The sequence below is a fragment of the Propithecus coquereli genome, unplaced genomic scaffold (genome assembly GCF_000956105.1).
Source record: "Propithecus coquereli isolate 6110/MARCELLA unplaced genomic scaffold, Pcoq_1.0 Scaffold43, whole genome shotgun sequence".
NCBI classification, from domain to species: domain Eukaryota; kingdom Metazoa; phylum Chordata; class Mammalia; order Primates; family Indriidae; genus Propithecus; species Propithecus coquereli.
This window is the reverse complement of record NW_012150063.1, coordinates 8,160,547-8,185,215: the sequence shown is the minus strand read 5'-3', so window position 1 is coordinate 8,185,215 and position 24,669 is coordinate 8,160,547. Positions and strand designations below refer to the sequence as shown.

Here is a 24,669-nt window from a genome sequence, read left to right as displayed (position 1 = left end):
CAAGAGCTCAAACTCACTTTACTGTCTTAACCAAGAAGTTCTATAAAGCACTATATTTCTGTAAAATTAAACACACAGTTCTTACTGGTTTTGTCTATTTTTTAAAACAGGGTTGGTTGGTAGTTTTTTGTTTTTAACTGGGTTCAATTTAAAAGACACTATTCACCTTGTTATACATGTATCTAAGCATGAAGTCCAGTAGAAAAGATTTCCCTTTACGAAAAGCTCCTGCCACAGATACCACTACTATGTTAAGATCTCGAATGTGCTCCTGTAGCAGTATCTGCTCCAAAGCTTCTTCATCAAGCTCAAAGTTATGGTCATCTTCATGAGCAAGAACAATCTGTACTGGACATGGTTTCTTCATAACCTCATCAGAATTTACTAGGTCAAGGTCATCATCTTCATAATTCTCACCTAGAATTTAAAAAAGAAAGAAGCAGGTTACCTTAACCCTTGCATTACAAACTTTTCATTAAGGATCACAACTAAAGCAAAATTTCAAATAAACAACTGTTCCCTCCCCCATTACATATCACTTGAGAATAGTTACAAAAAGTGATGTTCAAGTAGCTTTGGATTTCTCACTCCCTCTGTAACAGGACAAAGAACACCAGTAAAATTTCCTACTATATATACAGATAAGCAACAATACTAAGTATTAGTTGGCTATAGTTACCATGTGGTCAGGTTTCTTTTATTAGCATGGATAAAGATCGGCACTTCAGAATATCTGTCATCATTTCATTAAAGGGAAGGGTGGCAAATATGTTTCAAAAGGATAATGGAGCACAGCAATGATGTGCGTGATTCAAGTATGTTTACTTCCCATGATGATCATTCTACCAAATATGGACTAAATACTGATAATGTACTTCATCAAACACTGATACAGACAACTGAATAAAAAAGAATTGTATGTAAATTTCATTTGCATACCTGTAAATACTGTATTAGCATTTGGTGATTACCTACAATTGGAAATCTTTTTAAATTAAGCTTTACCCTAAGATTTTAAATGGAAATTAAATCCTATGTATAAAACAGTGATTATATTTCCAGTCTTCAATGCCGAAAAATTACTGGGACAAGTAGATTTCAGCTCTCTAATACATTTCTGTGATTCACAGTTCAAAGTCTGTTCTTTCAAGATCAAAGCTGAAAGATACCCACAGACAATCACCTATTTCTCAAATCTCTCTCCACACCTTAACACTAGATATACCTAATAATTTATTTGGTATAAGGCTTGCAAAAAGACACCTGTCTTAGTCAAAAAACTCATGGTTACCAGGGGCTGGGGATAGGGAGAGATGAATAGGCAGAGCACAAAGAATATTTAGGGCAGTGAAACTATTCTCTTGGGTGATGGGCACAGCTATAGCCACAACTCCAGCATTACAAAAGTGATCCATGTAACCAAAAACATTTGTATCCCCTTAATATTTTTAAATAAAAAGAAGCTATTCTCTATGACACCATAATTGGTGGATACCAATGGAAAACCTGTTGAATCCACAACCCCAAGAGTAAACCCTAATGTAAACTATGGATTTGGGGTGACAATTATGTATCAGTGAAAGTTCATTGATTGTAACACATGAACTACTCTGGTGCAGGATATAGACAGTGGGGAAGGGTGTGAATATGTAACAGTATATTTTCTTGTGAATCTTAAACTGCTCTAAAAAATAAAGTCTATTTAAAAAACACCTTTTTGTTGATGAATCATACTTTAAATCTGCCAATTTCATACACTCAGCATGTATTCTAACCTGAAAATTTACTTTAGGGCTGACCCAGATTCATCAGCAAACCTCAAGCTTAATTACAAAGACAATAAAAAGGTGCTAAAAATATGCATTCCAATAAAATATTAGCATTAACACTAGATTACAACAACCCCAAAATAAACTTACAGAAAGAGAACAAAGAATTGTTCACTTTTCAAAAGAAATTATACTTCGCTATTATTGACATTTCAAATAAAAACTTGAAACAGATTCAGCCTACTCAGGTCATAGATTTAAAAAAAAAAAAATTAGTTATGTGACAAAAGCAATGTTTTAGTGCCTGGTACTTGGATCTCAACATTTATATTCTATACCCAAATGAAATAAGTATTCAAAAGTTTATTCTAGCACATCACACCATGGTAAATCCATTTCTAGAGATACATTATAAGGAAATAAAGATGCTAACAAAGACATACAAGTTTACCAGTGTTATTTCTGGTAATGAAAATTAATGTTGAGTGTCTCAAAACTGGAAAAGTGGCCTGACAGTTATTTTAGCTATATACTGACATACTATGCAGCTTAAAAAACACATATACACTCTTAAGAAATTAAAGATTTTTTTTTTTTTAATCAGCACAAAATAACATGGGAAAAAGGAAGACTACAAAGCAGGACAAATCATCCTCGATTCTGTTTTGCTTTTTAAAAACATAGGTACTTGAGGGAGGGGGTATTTGGGAATTCCAGTCACTGGAGTAACTGGTACCAGACTACCCTCCACCACAAACAGCTATAAAATTAGACAAAACATATGAGACATCTTTTTTCAAGCACTGGACAACAAATAGCACAAGACAGAAATCCCAGCTCTCTACCTGGGAACTACTGCCTAACCACAGCATGAGGAACTAGTGCACAACCAAAGATCTGAGTTCAGGACTGCTAAGGCAGTAGGAATCTGTGAGGCAGGACACCAGAGAAAAAGGAGCTGTACAGAGGTGGAGCCCAAAAGTCCTTGGCCAAGGGCAACAAGCTTCACAGGTGCAAGGGAATACAACACCATGCAAAGGCTTACCAGAAGGCAGCTAGCTACTATAGGGTTGAGAGAGTGAAACAGAAACCAGAAGTCAAACAGTACTGAGACACTTAGGGAGTTCTGGCCCAACCACAGTAGAAAGATCTTATGAACATCTCAGGCATGAAGATGAGACACTAGAAAGCCAGATCGTAGAATTAAGGACCAAGTCCTAGAGTAAGGCCTAATGAAGATCCATTCAAACAAAGTCTAAAACCAAGACTTGAAAAGATCTGCAGGATATAGAGTTTGGAAATTTAGTCCTATCAAGTTAGGAAGGTTTCCTCTAAGCTTTCCACAGATCCACACAAAGTATAAAGCCTACACAAGGTCAAGATCTACCAGTAATTGAACTGCTTGTCACAACAAAAACTAGGTAACAGAATCCAGAATCTCTACAATGCAAAGTACAATACACAGTATACACACAAAAATTACTAGACATATAAAGAAAGAAAAGCAATTAATAGAAATCAATCCTACAATGACCCTGATGTTGAATTTAGCAGACAAAAGCTTTTAAGCAGCTATTGTAAATATGTTCAAGGATTTACAGAAAAAAATAGGTCTTAATAAGTCAACAAATGAGGAATGTAGGCCAAGAAGTAGACTACTAAAACACAAATGAAAATTCTAGAACTGAGAAATAAAATAATTAAAATGAAATAGTCACTGGATGGACTTAACAGCAGAGTGCAGGTAGCAGAAGAAAGGGCCCATGAACTTCAAAACGGATCAAAAGAAATTCTCTAATCCGAAGAATAGAAAGTAAAAAGAATGAAGAAAAACTAAGACAGTCTCAGGGACCTGTGGAACAATATCCAACATGTAGTTAGAATCCCAGAAAGAGAACAAAGTGAGAAAGGAGCTGAGAAAATATTTAAATAAATAACACAATGTTACCATATTTGACGACAAAGATTTACAAATCCAAAAAGCTCAGCAATCCTCAAGTAGGGTAAGTACAATTGCTAAAAAACAAAGATAAAAGGAAAATCTTCAAAGAAGCCCAGGAGTGGGTATGGGAGGATACATATTACACAAAGGGGAAGTACTCAAATGACAGCTTCTCATCACAGCAGCAATGGAGGCCAGAAGATAATAGAATGGAAGGGGCAAAAAATATAAATATTCACGACCACTGAACTGTACCCTTAAAAAGAGTAAAGATGGTAAATTATATACGTATATTTTACCTCAGTAGACAATGGGATATCGTTAGAGTGCTTAAAAGAAAAATAAGTGTCAACCCAGACTTCTATATTCAGTAAAACTATCACTAAAAAATGAAAGTTAAATAAAGACAATAAGCAAAACTGAAGAATATTTGTTGCTAGCAGATGTGCACTACCGTGAGATGCTAAATGATGTTCTTCAGGCTGAAATGAAATATTACCAAATGGACAGTCTCTTTAGTCCTTCCTATAGATCTGAATCCAAAGTAGCAAACAGGCTGTGTGTGGTGGCTCACACCTGTAATCCTAGCACTTTGGGAGGCCAAGGAGAGAGGATCACTTGAGCTCAGGAGTTCGAGACCAGCCTGAGCAAGAGTAAGATTCCATCTCTACTAAACATAGAAATATTACCAGGCTTGGTGGCACGTACTTGTAGTCCCACCTACTTGGGAGGCTGAGGCAGGAGGATCGCTTAAGCCCACGAGTTTGAGGTTGCTATGAGCTAGGCTGATGCTATGGCACTGTAGCCCAGGCAACAGAGTGAGGCTCTGTCTTAAAAAAAAAAAAAAAAGTAGTAAATAGATACAAATATAAAAGACTACTTGTTTCCTCCAAAATTTCCTTAAAAGATAATTGATCATTTAGATGAAAAATAATAAGTTGTAACATGGGGTTTTATAACGTATGTAGATGTAGAAAATTTTCAAAAATTAAGACAAATGTTCTGAGGACCAGTAAATAAAATTATACTCTAAGGTTATTATGATTTTAAAGTAGAAAGTGGTAAAACATTGATTCTAAACAGACTTTGATATATTAAGGATGCATATTGTTAGCCCTAGAACAATGACTTTACTTTTTTTCCCTTTTTTCATCACCACACATTAAATGTGGTTTTTAAAATGACTTTAAAAAAAAACAAAAAAAAGGTTATAGCTAAAAAAAAGCCAAAAAGGAGCCAAAATGGAATGTTAAAAAATACTCAATTAACTCAAAAGAAAAAATAAGAACAAAAGACCAAAGGGACAAATGGAAAACAAATAGTAAGACGGCAAACTTAAATCCAACTAAATCAATAATTACATCAAATATACATACACTAAGCACACGAACAAAAAAGCAGAGATTGTCAGACTAAATAATAAAAGCAAAACATACATACTGTATATTGGAGCTGCCTCTTTAACACAAAGACAGATGGGTTGAAAGTAAAAGGCAGGGAAAAGGTACATGATGCAGACATTAATCATAAGAAAGCTCATCTATATGTATAGCTTTCAGTTACATAAATATCAAAGCAGACTTCAGGACTAAAAGTATTAGTAGATAAAAACATGGATAATCATCAGAAAGATATAACAAACCTAAATAAAAGAGATTAAAAATACGTAAAGCAAAAACTCAGAGAACTAAAGAGAAAAATAGACAAATGCATAGTCACACGTAGAGATTTTAACAACTCTAAACTGACATAAGAAGATAAAAAATTACTAATAGTATAGAATACACAGTCCTATCCAAAAGAAAAATGAGCCACATATATAATTTTAAGCTTTCTAGTAGTCACATTAAAAAGCAAAAACAAAAATAATTTTAGTAATTGTTCTATTTATTAACCTAATGTATCCAAAATAGTCATTTCAATATCGTCAACATTTTAAAATTAATATTTTTTATATTGTCTTTGAAATCTCTATATTTTATACTTACAGCACATCTCAACTTGGACGCTAAATGTTTATCAGAAACCTGTCATCACTTGTATTTCATAAAATCTACAACTGAAAAAGTAGATTTATACAGTTGTTCAAAACAAAGTTTTCTAATAACTGAATCAAATACCAAAAAACTATTTTCCATTCACATCTGTATCAACACTGACAAAACTACCTTGGGTGTTTTCTGGTGGGTTTTTGGTTTTGGTGGTTTGGTTGGTTTTTGAGGTTGCAGTGGCGTCATCATAGCTCACTGCAACCCCAAACTCCTGGGCTCAAGCAATCCTCCTGCCTCAGCCTCCCAAGTAGCCGGGACCACAGACACGGCCACCACACAGGCTAATTTTCCTATTTTTTGTAGAGATGGAGTCTCACTCTTGCTCAAGCTGAGCTCAAGCGATCCTTCCACCCTGGCCTCCCAGAGTGCTAGGATTATAGGAATGAGGCACTGGAACCAACTTTGGTTTTTTGAATGTAAATTAACTATAAGTAAATAAAACTAAAAATTCAGTTCTTTAGTCACCCTAGTCACATTGCTTTAATTTGCATTTCTTTGACTATGGTTGACCATTTCTCTGTATATAATATTTGTTTCCTTTTGTATGAACTGCCTATTTACAATCTAAATAGCTTTAAAGAAAACAACTGTTTAAATTACCACCCAGAAGTCCCTGTAATTCTATAGTATAATAAATGCTTAAACAGTATTTTACAGATAGTTTTTTAAATTCAAAAAAATTTATGCGCTGCCTATACACTGGGGTACTTTGTATATAGTACATAATTTAGTGCTGAAAATCTAATTTAAAAGTTTTATTGTTGCTTGTATATCTGTGATTTACTTCCTACAGAACCCTCCTCAGTCAGAAATGTAACTTTTAGTGCTTGCTTTGGCAGCATATATTACTAAAACTGGAACGATAAAGAAAAGATTAGCATGGCCCCTGAGTAAGTATGACATGCAAATTTGTGAAGCATTCCATATTTTTCTGGTATTCTATTACATAGTAGGGTGACTATAACTAATATCAATGTATTGTGTATTTCAAGGTAACTTTTAAGATCCTCTTTTCTAGCTATCACCACAAAGAAATGATAAAGGTTTGAGGCGATGGACACACTAATTACCCTCATTTGATCATTTATACAATGCACACATGTATTGAAACATCATACTGTACCCTACAAACATGTACTATTATGTGTCAATTACAAACAAAATTTAAAAATTAAAATTTTTTTTTTAAATAAAGAAATTCAACTTTCGATTTAACATTATCAAGTAAATTGTGCTTTTCCCAAAGGAAAATGTGGTTCTCTCAACTGAATGGGGGTAAAAAGCTGGAACTGGCTAAAAATAACCACTACAGACAGCAAAACTGCTAAGGCCCCATCATTGCCTCTCTGTAAATTCGTACAGGCGAAGTCACAAATCGAAATGGCTTTAGTTTCAACTTTCAACAGTGCTTACCCTGCTTTCATAACCTTCATCGTAATTAAGACCCCCCCCACAGTAACAATCAAAATTATTTATAATTTATAAATCAAAGCTCATAGTGTTCATAAACACTATGACCATCTCAAAACTATGACTATCTCAAAACCAAGGATCACTGGGTAATCAGCTGCGGTTGATAGCCCAGCTAAAAATCTGGAGTTATGTCTACCACAAATATGCACTCTGCTCTCCATTTTCTGTAAATGTTCTTCAAATTTTGAAACTTTTTTGCTTTTACTGTGATCTCGAAACAAAAAAGTAAAAAAATTATCACTCTAGAAAAAAAGCATGGCATTTTAAATCTATAGAAGTAAGGAATAAAAGAGTATGAGTTATCTTCCAGGTTCAAACTATCATATTCAACAAAGCACAGTTGTAAAGAACAAGGCAACATAACTGAAGGAAGCACAGATCTCTGGGTAAGTGCAATTACCAGTAATTTTTGTTAAATGTGACAGGTTGACTAATGATGTGGAGAAACTTGATGGAATGGACATATTAGCAAATCCAGAAAATCCATAAAACTGAACCAAAGTGACAATTTTCTTAGATGTACTATGTATAGTCTACAAAATGCTTAAAAACTGGATAGGAAAGCTACCAAAGAAACAGTTTTTAGCTCAAAAGATGGTGTGAGGGATTTAGGAAGAAAACTGATTGGCACTGAAATTCAGTGGGAAGTATTAAGTGCCATTAACAGATGTACTGAAGAATTTTCCAGTAATGTTACTTGGAAGTTAAGAAGGAATTACTATTTGAGGTCACCATCAATAAAACAATTTTTCAGAAAGCAAATGCATTAGTTTAGCTACATTGCCAAGAAGGAAAAAGCAATACAAGATTTCGAAGCAAACTTAACAGAATTGTTAGAATCTCACTCAAAGCTCAGCAATAAAACACTTTCAAAGTTAAAAAGCATGCATTTAAAAATGCTTCTGTTAACATTTGCTATTCAAAGTTTCACAGCATCAACAAGGAAAAATAATAACTAAATGAAAATAACTTTGGAAATAATTATAAGATCTTTGGGACAATTATAGGATCTTTGGAACAATGGCTGCTAACAAAGTCTACCAGGGAAAAGAAGTATCCTGACTGCCAAGCTTTGTTTTGCTCCTAGAAGAGCTTTAGAAGAGGCTCTTGGAAGCCTCAATCAACTAATTCAGCCAATCTAGTTAGAAGAAAAAATTCCTTAAAAAGCTGCATTAAACACATAATCATAATTAGGTAGCAATACACAGTAAATATCTGATATTTGTTAATAAATGTCTAAAATATTTTTCCAATTTTATTTTCATTTCTAGATCAAGTACGACATGAAATAAAAATTAATTTCCTAAAAGAATCCCAATTAGAAACAATGCATTTATAGGAACTAATAACATGACTTAAGACTGCTACTCTGGAACCAATCAAGTAGAAAAGTCGAAGGTCTTCCATAAATAGAATCCAGGTAATCTTCACTCCCTAGAAATGGGACTTCAAAAAAGCAGCAAGTCACAGTGACTAAGAAAGACTACAAGGTGAAACAAAGATGGGGTAGATTATAATGGACAGATCAACTCCTAACTCCCCTGAGGCAATGACAGACGATCAGGCATTGTGTGGCTCCCTGATGTGATGCCTCAGGAACCATAGGACACCACCTATGACATACTGGTGGGAAAAAAATGTGTAAACTCTAAATCTGATCAAGCCTCTAGATCTAACAACAGGGAAGAAAATACAGGAGGCAGAGAAACATCACCACAGAGATGGAGTCAAAAATCCAGAACACAGGAAATTCCACTGGACAAAAAAACCTGGACAAATAAATTGCAAAAGCAGAGGAGGGGAAAAGGAGAACCTATAGAAAAGAGACTGAAAAGACCTACCGAAAAGCTGGGTGTGGTGGCTCACACCTGTAATCCTAGCACTCTGGGAGGCCGAGGCAGGAGGAATACTTGACCAGCCTGAGCAAGAGCGACACCATCTCCACAAACAGAAAAAATTAGCCTGGCATGGTGGCAGGCGCCTGTAGTCCCAGCTACTCGGGAGACTGAGGCACGAGGATCACTTGAGCCCAGGACTTTGAGGTTGCTGTGAGCTAGATGGACGCCACTCTAGCTCAGGCAACAGAGGGAGACTCTGTTTCAAAAATAAAAAAGACAGACAACGACCTATCAACAAAATGCAGTGTTTGGGCCTTGTTCAAGCAAATCAACTATTAAAAAACGTGAAATAATTAGGAAAATTTGAACTCTGGATATTTTGTATTATTTTTCTAGTGTGATAATTAATGGTATCATGGCTATGTTTTTTAAAGTCTTTCAATCTTTTAAAGACACAAGTAAAACATTCATACAATCTGCTATTTGCTTCAAAATAATCTGGTGCGGAAGATGGTTATGGGGGAACAGATAAAACAAAGTGACTATTACGTTGGTACTTGTTTTAAAAAGTGGTTGATGAGGTCTGGCGTGGTGACTCAGGCCAGTAATCCCAGTACTTTAGGATGCTCAGGCAGTAGGATTGCTTGAGGATGGGAGTACAAAACCAGCCTGGGCAACACAGTGAGATCCCATCTCTACAAAAAATTTAAAAAAAAAATGAGCCCATGTGGTGGTGTGCACTTGTAGTCCCAGCTACTCAGGAGGCTGAGGTGGGAGGATTGCTTGGGCCCAGGACTTTGAGGTTACACTGAGCTATAATCGCACCACTGCACTCCAGCCCGGGTGACAGAGTGAGACCCTGTCTCTTAAAAAATTAAATAAATAAAAGTAATTGATGCAAATTAAGAGTTTATTAGGATATTAAGCAGATCTAGGTACAAAAGATAGAGGTATAGGCTAGTGCTATCAGAGGTAAGAGGCGGTCTCTCAAATATTCTAGAACTCTGCTTCTCAATTTTTTTTCTATTTCCATGCATTTTAATGATGAGGAAGGACAGGAGGGTGCTGTGGAGCATCCAAAATGTTTTCAAAATATATAAGGCCAGGTGATTCTATTATAAATATAAATTCTGTGTCTACCCCACAATTCCCATTAACCTAATCCCCAGAAATACAGTTCCAAACACACATCAATTATTGCCTCTTAAAATGTGGCAGAACCCTGCCCTAAGAAACTCACTATCAGGTGACTAACTAAAAGAAGGTACTCAACTCTTTAGTAGGGAAATCTAAAAAGAATCAACTTTAATATCAAATCCATTAAACACCCTTTAAAAAAAAAACCAAAAAAACCCTCTAGGTCCAGATGGCTTCAGGGATGAATTCTACCAACATTTAAGGAAAAAATGATATTAATTCTACAGACTCTTCCAGGAAAAAAAGAGAAAGGAACAGTCTCGAATCCATTTATGAAGCCAGTATCACTACTGATACCAAAACCAGACAAAGACATTACAATGAAACAAAACTACAGACCAATATCCCTCATAAACAGACTTCGAAATCCTTAAATCAAAATCCAGTATTCAGAATATAAAGAACTCTTACAACTGTGTAAGAATTATTCCATTTTTAAATGGGCAAGAGATGTAACAGACAATTCAAAGACAACACATGAATGGTAAATAAGCACATGAAAAGATTCTCAGCACAATTAGATGTTAGGGAAATATAAATTAACCACAGTGAGATATCACTCCACGCACCAGAATAACTAAAACTTACAACAAAAGAGTTGATGGCGAGTAACTGGCCCTCATTTACATTGCTGGTGAGAGAGTAAAATGTCACACAGCCCCTTCAAAAAACTTTTTGGCAGTATCAACATACACTTACCAAACAACCAGCAATCATACTCCCAGGTACTTAAAAGAGAAATTAGAACAGATGACAACAAAGACTTGACCGCAAATGTTCATAGTAGCTTTATTCACAATAGCCAAAAACTGGAAACAACCCGAATGTCCCTTTACTAAAAACTGAATTGTTTTAAATCCATACAATTGACTACTATACAGCAATGAAAAGAAATGAATTACTGATTGTGTATAACACAGGTAAATCTAAAATTTACTATCTTAAGTGAAAAAAGCGACACACACACAAAATTGTACTGTATGATTCCATTCACATGAAATTCTGGAAAAAGCAAAACTACAGTGACAGAAAGCACATCAGTGGTTGACAAGGAGCTGGGTAAAGAAAGAGAATTGACTACCAAGAGAACTTCTTGAGGTAACAAAAATGTTCCATATCATGATTATGGTGGTAGTCAGATATTATCCATTTGTCAAAACTCATTAAATTGTATTCCAAAATCAGCAAATTTTATGTCAATTATCTCAACATGGCAGATTTTTAAAAATCAGATCCAGCCTATTCCCCTTAGCACTTTCATTTATTAAAGGAATGACGCATTACAACCAATCTATTAATCATTTTCTAGAATAAAAATATTTTAATTAGTATTGTCCCCTTCAAGGATAATTGCCCATGAAGGTTATACCAACATGATGAAAAACTGAGCTACCCACCAATTCTGACACCGCTCAAATTCCATTTAAAATATTTTCTCGTAACCTGCATATATAGGGTCTTCAACATAATTTTGAGTATCTCCAGTGATGACAAATTTACTCCTTCCTTTGTGGATGAATTCCTGTGAGTACAGTACCTGAACATGCCAAGATATTTTGGTTAACAAATAAAAAGTTATTATGAAGTTACTAATACTTATTTTCTTAAAGAACTCTAGAGATGATTTTTTATATTCGGGAGGAAAGGCATTTTCTAAGTCCTACAAGTGTTTTAAGCATCAATAGAATAGGCATAGACTCCCTAGAATACGCACCATGTCAAAACACATGAGGCCATATAAGTTCTAGTACATATTCTCAAAAATTAGCCTCAATATTTAAAATTAAATCTAGCATATAACTCACAGGGGCTTTATATAATAGATTATGCAACACAATTAGACCACTATTTGGGGGGAAAAACAGGGCCAGGTCTTCTTAGAGTATTTCTTCTACAGCAGTGCTTCTCAAGCTTAACATGAATACAAATCACCTGAGGATCCTGTTAAAGTGCGTATTCTGATCCAGTAAATCTGGAGTGGAGCTTGAAACTGCATCTCTAACTCCAAGACACCAAGGACACAGGAAACAACAAGGGTCACAATATTTCACAGATGTTTAGAATGTAACTGTCATTCACTTAATTTTATTTCATGTAGTTTCTAATGAGATTAAAGCAAAGTTTACAAGGCAAGGAAAGTTTTCAAGCTCAACTATAATGCTACATTCTTCCTGGGAGACTTCTCATCCTGATACAAGTAACCACTCCAGCCTAGCTACTGAGGATTCTATAAGTTCAAAAAAGACAAGGTACATAAAACAATCCCTTTTTAATACTTTTTAAAAGTGTTAAAGAAAATAGATGTAGAAAATGTTTTAAAACGTTAACAGGATATACAGCTAGGGCTGAAAACTATTCTGAAGGAAAGAAGCAGCTATCAGCCAAACAGACACTATTTATATAAGATTTTAACATATATATAACTTGCTTCTATAAAATAATGTTAAGTATTAAGAATTTATAAAATTAAATTTCTCTTACAAAATTGGAAATACAATGCAAATGGCAAAAATAAAATCTTTAAAGACTCCAGAAAAGGACCTATTAACAATGTCAGTTATTTAATACTTTCCCCCATTAGCCCTACCCCTTTGGCCATCAAAAGACCATCCTAAAACATTCAGGCTTTAAAAAACTCCTTAAAGAATATATAATGTAGTTCACCTCAATCTTTCATTATTATCAAATCAGGAGACAAAGAGTTGTTTTTCCTATAAGATTCACATATTATTTTCCACTTCAAATCTACCCTGTTTCCATAGTAACTAGCACTGATGTCACAGAATTTTTGCTGTTCCCACTTAGAGAACACAGGCATAAAAATGATTTTACACATTTAAATAAATGAAGCAAATGTAAATTCTAAATGTATAAACTCAAAGTATTTTCCCCAAGTTTGTCATCAAATATTAACCAGTTCTTAAAGCATACACTTGAATATAAGTATACTTTAAGGAAAAAAAACTGAAGTTCATTGAAATTAGATATTTTAAATGAGATTGCAGTTTATGAAGTCAACTTTGTTAGCTAGTTAAGAGATGCTAGAATAAATGATGGCTTAGGGGACTCTAAGCAACAAGAGAGAAACTCAGAAACCTTCTATTTAGGTTCTTCAAGTCCTCACACTAAGGTTCTTCTCCATTTTTTTCTAAAGGAAGTCTACAGAAAATCTCACCTCAAGACATAAAAAGGGTCTTGCCTCTGCTCTTAGGTACTTTTTTGGGGTTGGTGAGGGGGGAATACACTTTTGTTCTGTGGTCCAGATTTTTTAAGAATGAGAGTACACAATACTGAAACTTTTTTAGTTTAGTATTTTTAAGTAAGCTGTTTATAGCCTAGAGGAATTCCTGCACATATATACAAGAAGAGAGGGACATCGTCCCTTGTTCACTGAAGTATTGGTTGTAACTGCAAAAAAATAAATTTTGGGACAACCTAAATTCCCATGGATAAATAACACCTGAGACAAGTCAGAGAACTGAAATTAATAAGATCTAAGTATTTACACATGGATAAGCCTCAAAACCAATGTGGAATGAAAAACTAAAACAAGACACAAAAGAATACACAGTTTGAACCACCTACTAAAATGTGTAAGCAGCAAGATACTGTATTTGTGAAATACATGTTATAAAACTCTTAAAAAATAAGGAAACATACACCACTTTCAGGACAGGTATGTATCTACAGAGGAAGGGGAGAAAAGGAAGGGATTAGGAGAACTGTTCAACTCTATAGTAACATTTTATTTCTCTTTTAAAAAGGATTCAAAACCAATATGGCAATTATTATGTACTAAAATCAATGCAATGGGTACTTGAGGATCTATTATATCTTTCTCTGTCACTTTTGTAAGTTTGAAATATATTACAATTTTTCTTTTTTTTTTTTTTGAGACAGAGTCTCACTCTGTTGCCCTGGCTAGAGTGCGTGCCGTGGCGTTAGCCTAGCTCACAGCAACCTCAAACTCCTGGGCTCAAGCAATCCTACTGTCTCAGCCTCCCGAGTAGCTGGGACCACAGGCACGCGCCACCATGCCCGGCTAATTTTTTCTACATATATTTTTAGCTGTCCAATTAATTTCTTTCCATTTTTTGGTAGAGACGGGGTCTCACTCTTGCTCAGGCTGGTCTCGAACTCCTGAGCTCAGAATGATCCGCCCGCCTCAGCCTCCCAGAGTGCTAGCATTACAGGCGTGAGCCACCGCACCCAGCCCTACAATTGCTTTTAATGAAACACTTTGAGTTGCCTCAGAATTACTCCCACAGGGAAGACAACTTGTATTTATTGAATGACTCAACGAAGTGATCCTCTCAACAATCCTGTGACTTATTATAGTTACTATCCCCATCTGAGAGAAAGGAAACGTGAATATTTAAAGAAGTTTTAAAAAAATTCAAGACTCTACAGCTAAAATGTACTGCCTGCATCAAGATTTCTATCTTTATATTAAACTGATCCTTTTTCCACTAAACCAAACTGCCTTTCAACATTACAGGATAATTCTTAAAGAGATCAATCATTGCTTTCCAGTGATAAAGCCACAGAAGGTTAGGAGACTCAATCAGTCCACAGTTTTGAATGATGCTTATCATTTAAAATAAATCCCTCGTCTTTCTCCACTCATGGAGACTGACCTATTCCTTAAGGGACATTCTCTTTTCTTATAAGCCTAATTTATAAGGGGACAATGTACTACATTCCCATTTCCAAAAGTATTTTTGGCACAATGTCTCCAAGGTTTTGTAACAGGGGGATCAGGAATCCATCAAAACCAGAGGTTTCCTTGACTCAGGCAAACAGTTGAATCATTCCCTTTTTAGCCCAAAAATTAACTTTTATCATTTAAAATAAATCCCTAGTCTTTCTCCACTCATGGAGACTGACTCGTTCCTCTCTGGAACATTTTTTTAAAAATAAAATAAAGTAAAATAAAATAAAACAAATCCCTAATATTAGCTCATCTATTCTTATAAGTTAAAAATAACGAGTACAGAACATGGGTGGGTTTAAAGGGTTTGTTTTTGTTTGTGACAAGTGGATTGACTAACATCTGGTATTTGAGATTTCTAGATGCCTAAAGTTCCAGATTAAACTAGATTTTTGGACAAAAAGTAAACAAAATAATCACAACTGATATGTACAATCCTTCCTTAACAGATCAGGAAAAAGAAACAGTGCTTGCTACAAAACAGTCAGCCCATCTATAATTTAATTATAATGGGTCTACAACTGAGTTATACTGTCAATATTTAATTAGCCATAGCCACACCATAAAACAGTGAGTCCTATGCACACTAAAGCTTAAGAACCATCTAGGTGGTTTGCTCAGAATACAGATTTCTTGGACCCTACTTTCGGAGTTTGATTCAGCTGATCAGGCATGGGGCACAGGAATCTACATTTTTAACAGGCAGCCCACTAACCACCGCTATGGTAATTCTGATGGAGGGAGTGAAAGGACTAGAACTGGAGGTGCATAAATCTTTATTCCTTCAATAAATAGTCACAGAATACCTACAACAACGTTCTAGGAACTGCAGATTCATTAGTGAACAAAATAAACCAAAAAACAAAAACAAAACAAAACCCTGTTCTTAGGAGCCTTACATCCTAAAGGCGTAGAAAACACACATATGATGTCAGCTAGTGTTAAGTGCTACAGAGAAAAAGCAAGCAGGTTAAGGGCAATAGAAACAGGGGTTGCCATTTTATAAAAGAATAGTCAGGGACGGCTACTTCAATAAGGAGACATTTGAGCAAAGAACTCAAATTTGAGACATTTGAGAAAGAAGTGGATACGTGGGAGAAGAGAGGAAAACATTATCAGTAACTTTCTCATCCCTGAAAATAATTTACCATATGAAATAATTTTAGGTATTGTAGCTTTTACTACAAAAGAGGGAAAACACTTATTTGGAGTGCCTATTATGTGCTAATGCTACATATTACCTCTTTAAACCTCAAAATCATTTTGTGGGGTAGCTATAAATGTCCTTGTTTTCACAAAGGAGGACACAGATTAAGGAGGCTCAGATTAAGCAACCTGCAAGGACACACATTTTGTAAGTAATCAAGTCAGGATGCACAGCCAGGTCTTTGTCATCATCTTCCAACAATGCCAAACAGCATCTTTATTACCAAATGAGCATGTTTGTTGAATAAACTCAGATCTGAATTCTTTTATGGTCAAGATTTCTAGAATCTGAAAAAAGTTACTAAAAATATTTATTTTCAAAAGGGAGAAGGTTATTTCTCACCTTTATAACAAGCTTGGCATACAGCCATTTTCCCAAGGATTTCCTTGCCAAAATTTATTTACACAGTCCCCCAGTATTTACAGAACATTTTTTTTCTTCGTAAGCTTTCTAGAAGGGCAAGTTTTAAATTGCAGACCTTAAAAACATAAGACGCAATAAAAGTATATTTGCCCATCTTCAATAAGACATGCATTTATATTTCTATATTAATGTGCAACACTTTGTTTCATACTCACTGACTCCAACATTGCTCAGGACACCTGTCCAATGTGTTGTGAATAACTGAGGAAGAAGGCCTCCTACCCTACCTACTTCAAGCTAATAATTACAGAGCAAGGCACTATGCTAGATAGAGAAGCACAATTCAATAATAACAGTCCCTACTCTTAAGGGTCTAACAGAAACAAGTACAAAAGGATACTGCACTATAAAGGAAATGCCATTTGAGCAAAATAAAAGAAGTGCTATATTGGATTATCTTAACTAGGTTATCAATGAAGACATCCTGGAGATGGCTGCATCTCTCTGGGCCCTGAAGGTCAGATTAAGGCTAACCTTAATAGTGCAGGCTGGGAATGCTGGGCATTACCCCCGAGGAGAGCCACTGAAAATTTTGGAGGAGTGACAGGATCAAAGCTGTGTTGCAGGGATAAACTGAAAGTGATGAGTGCGTAAGAAGTATAATGAGAGTCTACAAACAGGGAAATCAGATATAAGGTAATTGCAAGAGCCTGGATGTTAAGTGAGAAGCCTAAAGTCAAGAGGTGACAGTAAAAATGGAAAGAGATACATGCAAGAGCTAATTTCTTAAATACCCTTCTTTGGCCTAGTCAACAGAAAACACTAAATTATTCTCTTTTCTTATAAGCCTTTAGAAGGAGACAATGTACTACATTCCCACTTCCAAAAGTATTTTTGGTACAGTGACTCCAGGGTTTTGTAACACAGGGATCAGGAATCCATCAAAACCAGAGGGGGTCTCCTTGACTCAGGCAAACAGTTTAATCATTCCCTTTTTGGCCCAAAAATTAACTTTGTGGAAGTTTTAATACATCAAACCTATAAAAGACCTATGAGATTTGGGATAACCAGTTAGCAAGGGAGTCATACACACATACACACATAACCTCAACCTTAAAAATTTAGAATAGGGTCATCTTGACAAATCTCAAAAAGTTATGTGCAGGGCGGGCGCGGTGGCTCACGCCTGTAATCCTAGCATTCTGGGAGGCCGAGGCAGGCGAATTGTTTGAGCTCAGGAGTTCGAGACCAGCCTGAGCAAGAGCAAGATCCCGTCTCTACCAAAAATAGAAAGAAATTAATTGGACAGCTAAAAATATATAGAAAAAATTAGCCGGGCATGGTGGCGCATGCCTGTAGTCCCAGCTACTTGGGAGGCTGAGGCAGTAGGATCGCTTGAACCCAGTAGTTTGAGGTTGCTGTGAGCTAGGCTAACGCCACAGCACTCACTCTAGCCTGGGCAACAAAGTGAGACTCTGTCTCAAAAAAAAAAAAGTTATGTGCCAAGACTCTGGTAATTAGACACTAAGTTCCATGTTGTCATATCTCTCTACCTCAGATGACTGTTAGAGCAGCAGTTTAAAAAAATAAAGAGAGGTATTCACTCAAATTCCAGACTTGGCTCAATACAAGCAAAATTCCCACTATGGAAAGCAGCTGCGAAAAGGGAATGGTGCCAAAAACAGACAAATAAACAACCTTTCAACTAGATAAAATGTGACTAATTTGAAAAAAAACAAAGGGATAAGAATGTCTGAGCTTCCTACTATACTCTCCTTTTTATCCCTTCTCTAGTTTGGCAATTTTAGAGTATATGTCAGAATTCCTTATGGTGAATAAATACACATGCTCAAAAATGTTAAGGGGAGAATACATCCCCAGTTTTCAAGTTGCATTTTGGGCTACTCAGTTTTTACAGGAATTATCTAGTAATTTAAATCAATTCTTTGCTCTATTTGGCTACGGAAAAACAACCCATATTCCTTTTTTTTCTTAATTAAACATACTCCAACATCATTTGATCTTTTAGTTGCCTCTAATTGTTTTTAAATACTTATTAAGTGCCTCTTTTAGATCAAAAATTCTTAGAAATCTGGGACAAGTGCTTATTTTGTAAAATCGTTAACAAAATTATTGCCTATCTTTTCTTTTTTTTTTTTGAGAGAGAGAGAGTCTCACTCCATCTCCCTGGGTAGAGTGCAGTGGCGTTATCACAGCTCACTGCAACCTCAAATTCCTGGGCTCAAGCGATCCTCCTGCCTCAGTTCCCCAAGTAGCTGGGACTACAAGCACGTGAGCCCGGCTAATTTATCTTTAATCAACACACACTGTCAAGAAAGGTATTTGTAAACAAGCACAAACCTAAACCTAACGAAGAGAAAATAAATGGGTATAACCTCTATGAACGGATCTGGTCAAGTGTGGCTTCAATTTTGAAAATGTACATGCTATCTGACCCAGTAAGCTACTTTTAAGAACATACCATAAAGATTTATCTACGAAGATGTTTAGTCAACATTATTTATGGAAATAACCCCATATCCAAAAGGGTGATTAGTTAAGTACTACACCATTTAAAAAATCATATTGTAGAGATTAATCACATGGGAAAATATGAAAATGCAGATTATAAAAATTACAAGATACCAATTTAGGAAAAATTAAATTTTGCATTTAAAAAAGGATATAGACTAAAAGATATATACTAAAATGTTAGCAGTGGTTACCACTAGTTGGTATCTTTATTTTCTTTTTTATTTGTATTTTCCAAAGTATCTATCAAGATTTATATCTTTTGAACTAAAAGTATCTACCAAGATTTATATCTTTTGAACTAAAAATAATTAAAAACTTTTAAAACAAAGTATTAGCTACCATAGTATACATATTAGCTTTAGAGCTGTGATCAAAAACCCCGTTCAATAAAAAGTTTAGCTGTGATTTAAAGACAGCAAATTTCTATCTTAACATCCAGTTGTAACAAGACATTTGGCATCAGCTACATCACTCAACCTTTCCAAGAACTATGCTACATCGGAACTTAGTTATTTTTTTAAGAAACAACCGAGTGCACTGCCATTTTCCTGCAATAAGTCTCTCAACTCTAAACAAAAACTCCACATAGCCAGTTCATATTATATTTGTATAAAAACTGAACTGCTGATGAAAACAGTAATTTCTCAAGATTTAATAACTGTCTTCAAAAAAAAATCTAAGAACAAGGGTGATTTTCCTGTCAAAACTCCTCTTGGATTTGTCACTCAAAAATCAACCCCCTTACCCCCATTCTGGTAAAAGTGAAGTCAATCCAACTTTTGACATCCCATAAATTCATTCATTCAAACAAAAAAACAGCAGCTCATTTAGTGTGCCAATTTCCCCCTTTTAAAGAGTTCCTTTATAGAAGGCTTTCGAGTTTCTAAAGTGCCTCTTTAGATATTATCTCTTTAATAGTATTTTTAAAAAAGACCTGTAAGTTTGCTAGGGTAGATATTAACCAACAGGAAGGAAAAACTGTTACAGATAAACACTACAGACCTAGTACTAAAATCCAAGTCTCCATTTAAATCTATTCCTAAGGTCTGAAGGAAGTTTACAGAACTCAAGTCTTTAGTTCCAGCCTGAGCAAGAGTGAGACCCCACCTCTACAAAAAACAGAAAAATTAGCCAGGTGTGTCGCATGTACCGGTAGTCCCAGCTACTCAGGAGGCTGAGGCAGGAGGATTGTTTGAACCCAGGAGTGTGAGGTTGCAGTGAGCTATCATGATGCCACTGCATACTCTATCCCAGGAAACAGAGCAAGACTTTGTCTCCAAAAAAAAAAAAAGTCTTTAGTTAAAATTTTAAGGATATAGTTCTAATCACTATCCATGACTCTAATATAAAGGATCAAATGAAGGGGAAAAAAAATTTTTATAGGATTCACTATTAGTGTGATTTCAAGTCAATCATTTTTTTAGGCATTCCTATGCATAACACACCCAAGTTAGATTTTGCAGATTTACTGTTTGAAAAGCCAATGCAGTCAGCCCTCCCAACCTATGAGTTCCACACCCATGGATTCAATCAACCTAGGACAGAAAATATTTGGAGAAAAAAAATTGCATCTGTACTGAACATATACAGACTTTTTTTCTTGTCATCATTCCCTAAACAATACAGTATAACAACTATTTACATAGCATTTACATTGTATTAGGTATTATAAGTAATCTAGAGATGATCTAAAGTATACGGAAGGTTGTATGTATGTAAATACTACACCACTTTATATCAGGGACTTGAGCATCCTCAGATTTTGGTGTCCGAGCGAGGTCCTAAAACCAATCTCCCATGGATGCTGATGGACGACTGTACTTGGAAACTGCCGTAACCTTTAACTAAGAAATTAAGGATTCATACTGAATCCTGTCATTGAAATAATTCCAGAAAACTACTTCACCACATGAGTGATTCTCTAAAATGCATATTTATTGAAATGAAGCTAACTAAAAAGAATATTTAGCCCGGGCGCAGTGGCTCACGCCTGTAATCCTAGCACTCTGGGAGGCCGAGATGGGTGGATAGTTTGAGCTCAGGAGTTCGAGACCAGCCTGAGCAAGAGTGAGACCCCATCTCTACTAAAAATAGAAAGAAATTAGCTGGACAACTAAAAATATATAGAAAAAATAAGCCGGGCATGGTAGCACATGCCTGTAGTCCCAGCTACCTGGGAGGCTGAGGCAGGAGGATCACTTGAGCCCAGGAGATTGAGGTTGCTGTGAGTTAGGCTGACGCCACGGCACTCTAGCCCGGGCAACAGAGTGAGACTCGGTCTCCAAAATAAAAAATAAATATTTATATGTTATTTTAAAAAACTGTATAAAGGCCTTTCAAGTCATCTACTTTAAAAATTCATTTTTAGTTCAAAGTCTCATCTTAAACAACCATACATTATAGTAGTAAGCACCTCCAACAGAACATTTGGCACTGAGTTAAGCACATTTAATACTCGCAATAATCCTATCATGAACATATTATCAGCATTTTACAGATAAAGTTCAAACTTTGTCTACCACCCTTGCCCAAACTAAACCTCTGTCCATAATACAGGGAAAAAATCCTAACTTTTGATTGCAAATAAACACACTACATATAATAGCACAAGTAATCAAATTGGCACATTCTTACCTATTTGTTACTATCTTACATACAGCTTTACAAACTCTAAAATGTTACATAACACTTGTACCCTATCACTCATTTGTTGTCCCACAACAGTCTTGTTCTGGGATTATTATCACTACTGTATATGAGATCAAGGCTCAGAGAGTGTAAGTGAAGTCACTCAGCTTTTGATTCCTCCTTTTTCCACTACACTGCCTTGCTTCTCTATGATTCAAGAAATATTGCCGACATAAGCAGAGAACTTTGCAACAAAAGATGAAATGTACTAAAGATCCTAGATAAGCATCTTTCATCGGTTACATATTTCTCCAACAAGTTATTAGAGTAACTGGCTAGCAGGATATCCAGCCAGCCACTAACTGGTTATTTTGGTGCCAATCATAGAAATACAAGCTGTATTATTAATAACAATTTTTATCAAACTGGTATCCCCTGGATTCTGCTTGTACTGGCCAGAAGACCAAATCCAAAGTCAGTCAAAAGTGCAAATTATCTTCTTGGGAAAATAAAGGATGTTAAATTAGTCTTTTATAACCTTAAAAGTTGTTTCTAGCAGCTATCATCTAACCATAAAACCGATTACTGTATATTCATTTGTCCCAGCGTAGGTAATGAAGGTGGCTACTTAAATATACATATTTTTACAAAATTATTCAAGTTTAACGATATGTACAGACACCCAAGCACATAGAGATATGTTTACCAAAAACTTGAAAAATCATTTGTAAAATAGTTATTTTGGTTTTTCACTTCTAAATACTGCATGCTTCTCAATGTCCAAAACGGAATTGCTTTACTTCCTTCACTAATTGTTCCTCTTCTTTCCATAATAGCTACCTATTCCTTTCCTACTTCAAAATTTCCCACTCCATTTAGTGACCTGCCTTATCTTTACAATTGCCCCATCTTCTCCTTCCCTCATCAGTATGATTTCAAATTTCATTTAGTCAACAAAGTTTCACCCGCTCATCTCTAATTATATGTGATAATTTCCAATGAAGAAGGGCCCCTACCCTCCTCTTCACCAAGTCTGGTGAAGAACAGTAAAAATGCCTCAGAAGTTTATGTGACTGTGGACAGAACACACTTCCTCCAACGGGAATAACTTAATTCCCTCACAGAAAGGTTTTAAGAAATAAAATCAAAACAAGATGTTTAAAGTTCTTTATTGAGTACCAAATATTATCCTACTGCCATCATATTTTCGGGTGGGTGTTTTCTTCCAGCTATCCTTTTTGAAAGCTATAGAGAAAATCCTGAGTTGTTCTTCTGTACCATGGATGGTAAAGAAAAGCAAAAGATAGGAAGAAAATTAACGTGAGTAATGAATTCGTAGTGAGATCAAGTTCAGTTATTCTATGTTCACATGTATCATCCTTAAGGTAAATTATGCCCAAATTTTCTAGAAAGTAAATAATACACCTGAACTTTGAAAACTCAAAATGGCTACAACATCAGAATACCATTACACTTTTTTAAAAAGAAGGAAAAAAAAAAAGAAGAATGCTGTTTCTTTGCACCCACCCTGGAGAAAACCTTTGTTCTTTAAAGCTGTAAACCACCATTACCAAAAAAACTTTTAATTTCTACTCCTATCCCTTACATTTCTGGCTCCTAACTTTAAGACCCTGCCAAACAGCTTTGCTTACAATTGTATGTGTCAAACAGGTCTTCTAACTGAGACAAACAATTTTTTAAATGCATCTTGCTATACTAAGTCCCACAATTTAAAGAATGTATCTTGAACTCCAGCATCATTAAACTAGTTGACAATCAGCCTTCCAGGTACTCTTAGCAGCTGCCTAATAACAACTGCGCAAAAAGCACAATTTTGGAAAAGGTTTAACAACTTCAGGAAAGTTAACTTATACTTATGAATACTCTAAAACTTTATCCTAAAGTTACAATACAATCGCAAAAAAAGAATCCCAAAATACATCTATGTGCATGAGACTTAAGGTCAGAATCTCATTTTCACTCATGGTTTATTGTCCCTATCTCTTTACCGTAAGGCAGCTCCTTCTCCCTAAACAAATAATTTCAAAACACTTTACTGAGTAGATGTAATCACATCTACAGAAGCCTATCAACCTACAAAGTTAATAAAATGAGTGCTTATTTATTTTATAAAGATCCTACATTTTTAAAAAATCTAAAACTAAACTAGCAGAGTGACACCTGACTCACCCTAACTCAGCTTTACTAGTTTAGTTTACTTCTCCAGAAAGCAGAGGGAGACAAAGAGTTTCTACACAGTCAAAAATAGATGAGTCCCTCCCTATTCATTCACAGCCTGTTTGTTCTTTCTTTAAACACAAATCCTACCAACTTTATTTGGTTTTTAATGCAGTATTGGGTGACTCAGAGCAAATTAGCAAGTACAAGGGCTGTTTTAAGCAGCCATTTGCTAGGATTGGCTATCAAGTGAAGGTCTTTCCCCCTACTCCTCTGCCCCCCAAAAAAGGGACAAAAACCTATGAGTAGCATACAAGCGCATTTAATTAATTAATGGTGGGCCCTATTTATCAACAGTCTCAAGGGCCTCATCTCTTCTCAATGTTCCACAGCATACTATCTTCATAATCATGAATGACTTACAAATTTATGCTTCTTCTAATAAGGCAAGTACATAAAACACTTTAAAACTACATCTTAAACGGTTGACTTAGAAAAAGCACACACCTCCTCCCCTACGGTCCAAAAGAGCTAAATTCCATCCGCATTCCAAAGCAACTAATTACTGAGAAATCCAACCAACAGAGACCTAGGGCAAAGCGTCTCTTCTCTGGTAGTACTTCATTCTATAGGTGCTACCACTGTAAACAGTTCTGTCAATTGCTTTAGTTGGCAGGCAATAAAGTAAGCTTTATTTCCTTTTCATTCTCCCTTAGCAAAACTCTAGTTTGTCATCACCTCTGACATATGCCAAGAACTACCATAATTGATGAAGTC

General features: G+C 35.5%; 1 protein-coding gene across 2 annotated transcripts in view; it reads right to left on the bottom strand.

The window, feature by feature from the left end:
* The window catches only part of ATL2 (atlastin GTPase 2), a 59,172-nt gene that overhangs the window by 33,196 nt on the left and 1,307 nt on the right, over positions 1 to 24,669 (bottom strand). For both annotated transcript variants that reach the window (XM_012653856.1, XM_012653857.1), the window contains exon 2: positions 167 to 417. In XM_012653856.1, the coding sequence (XP_012509310.1) occupies positions 167 to 417 (251 nt within the window). The remainder of the gene's footprint in view (positions 1 to 166; positions 418 to 24,669) is intronic.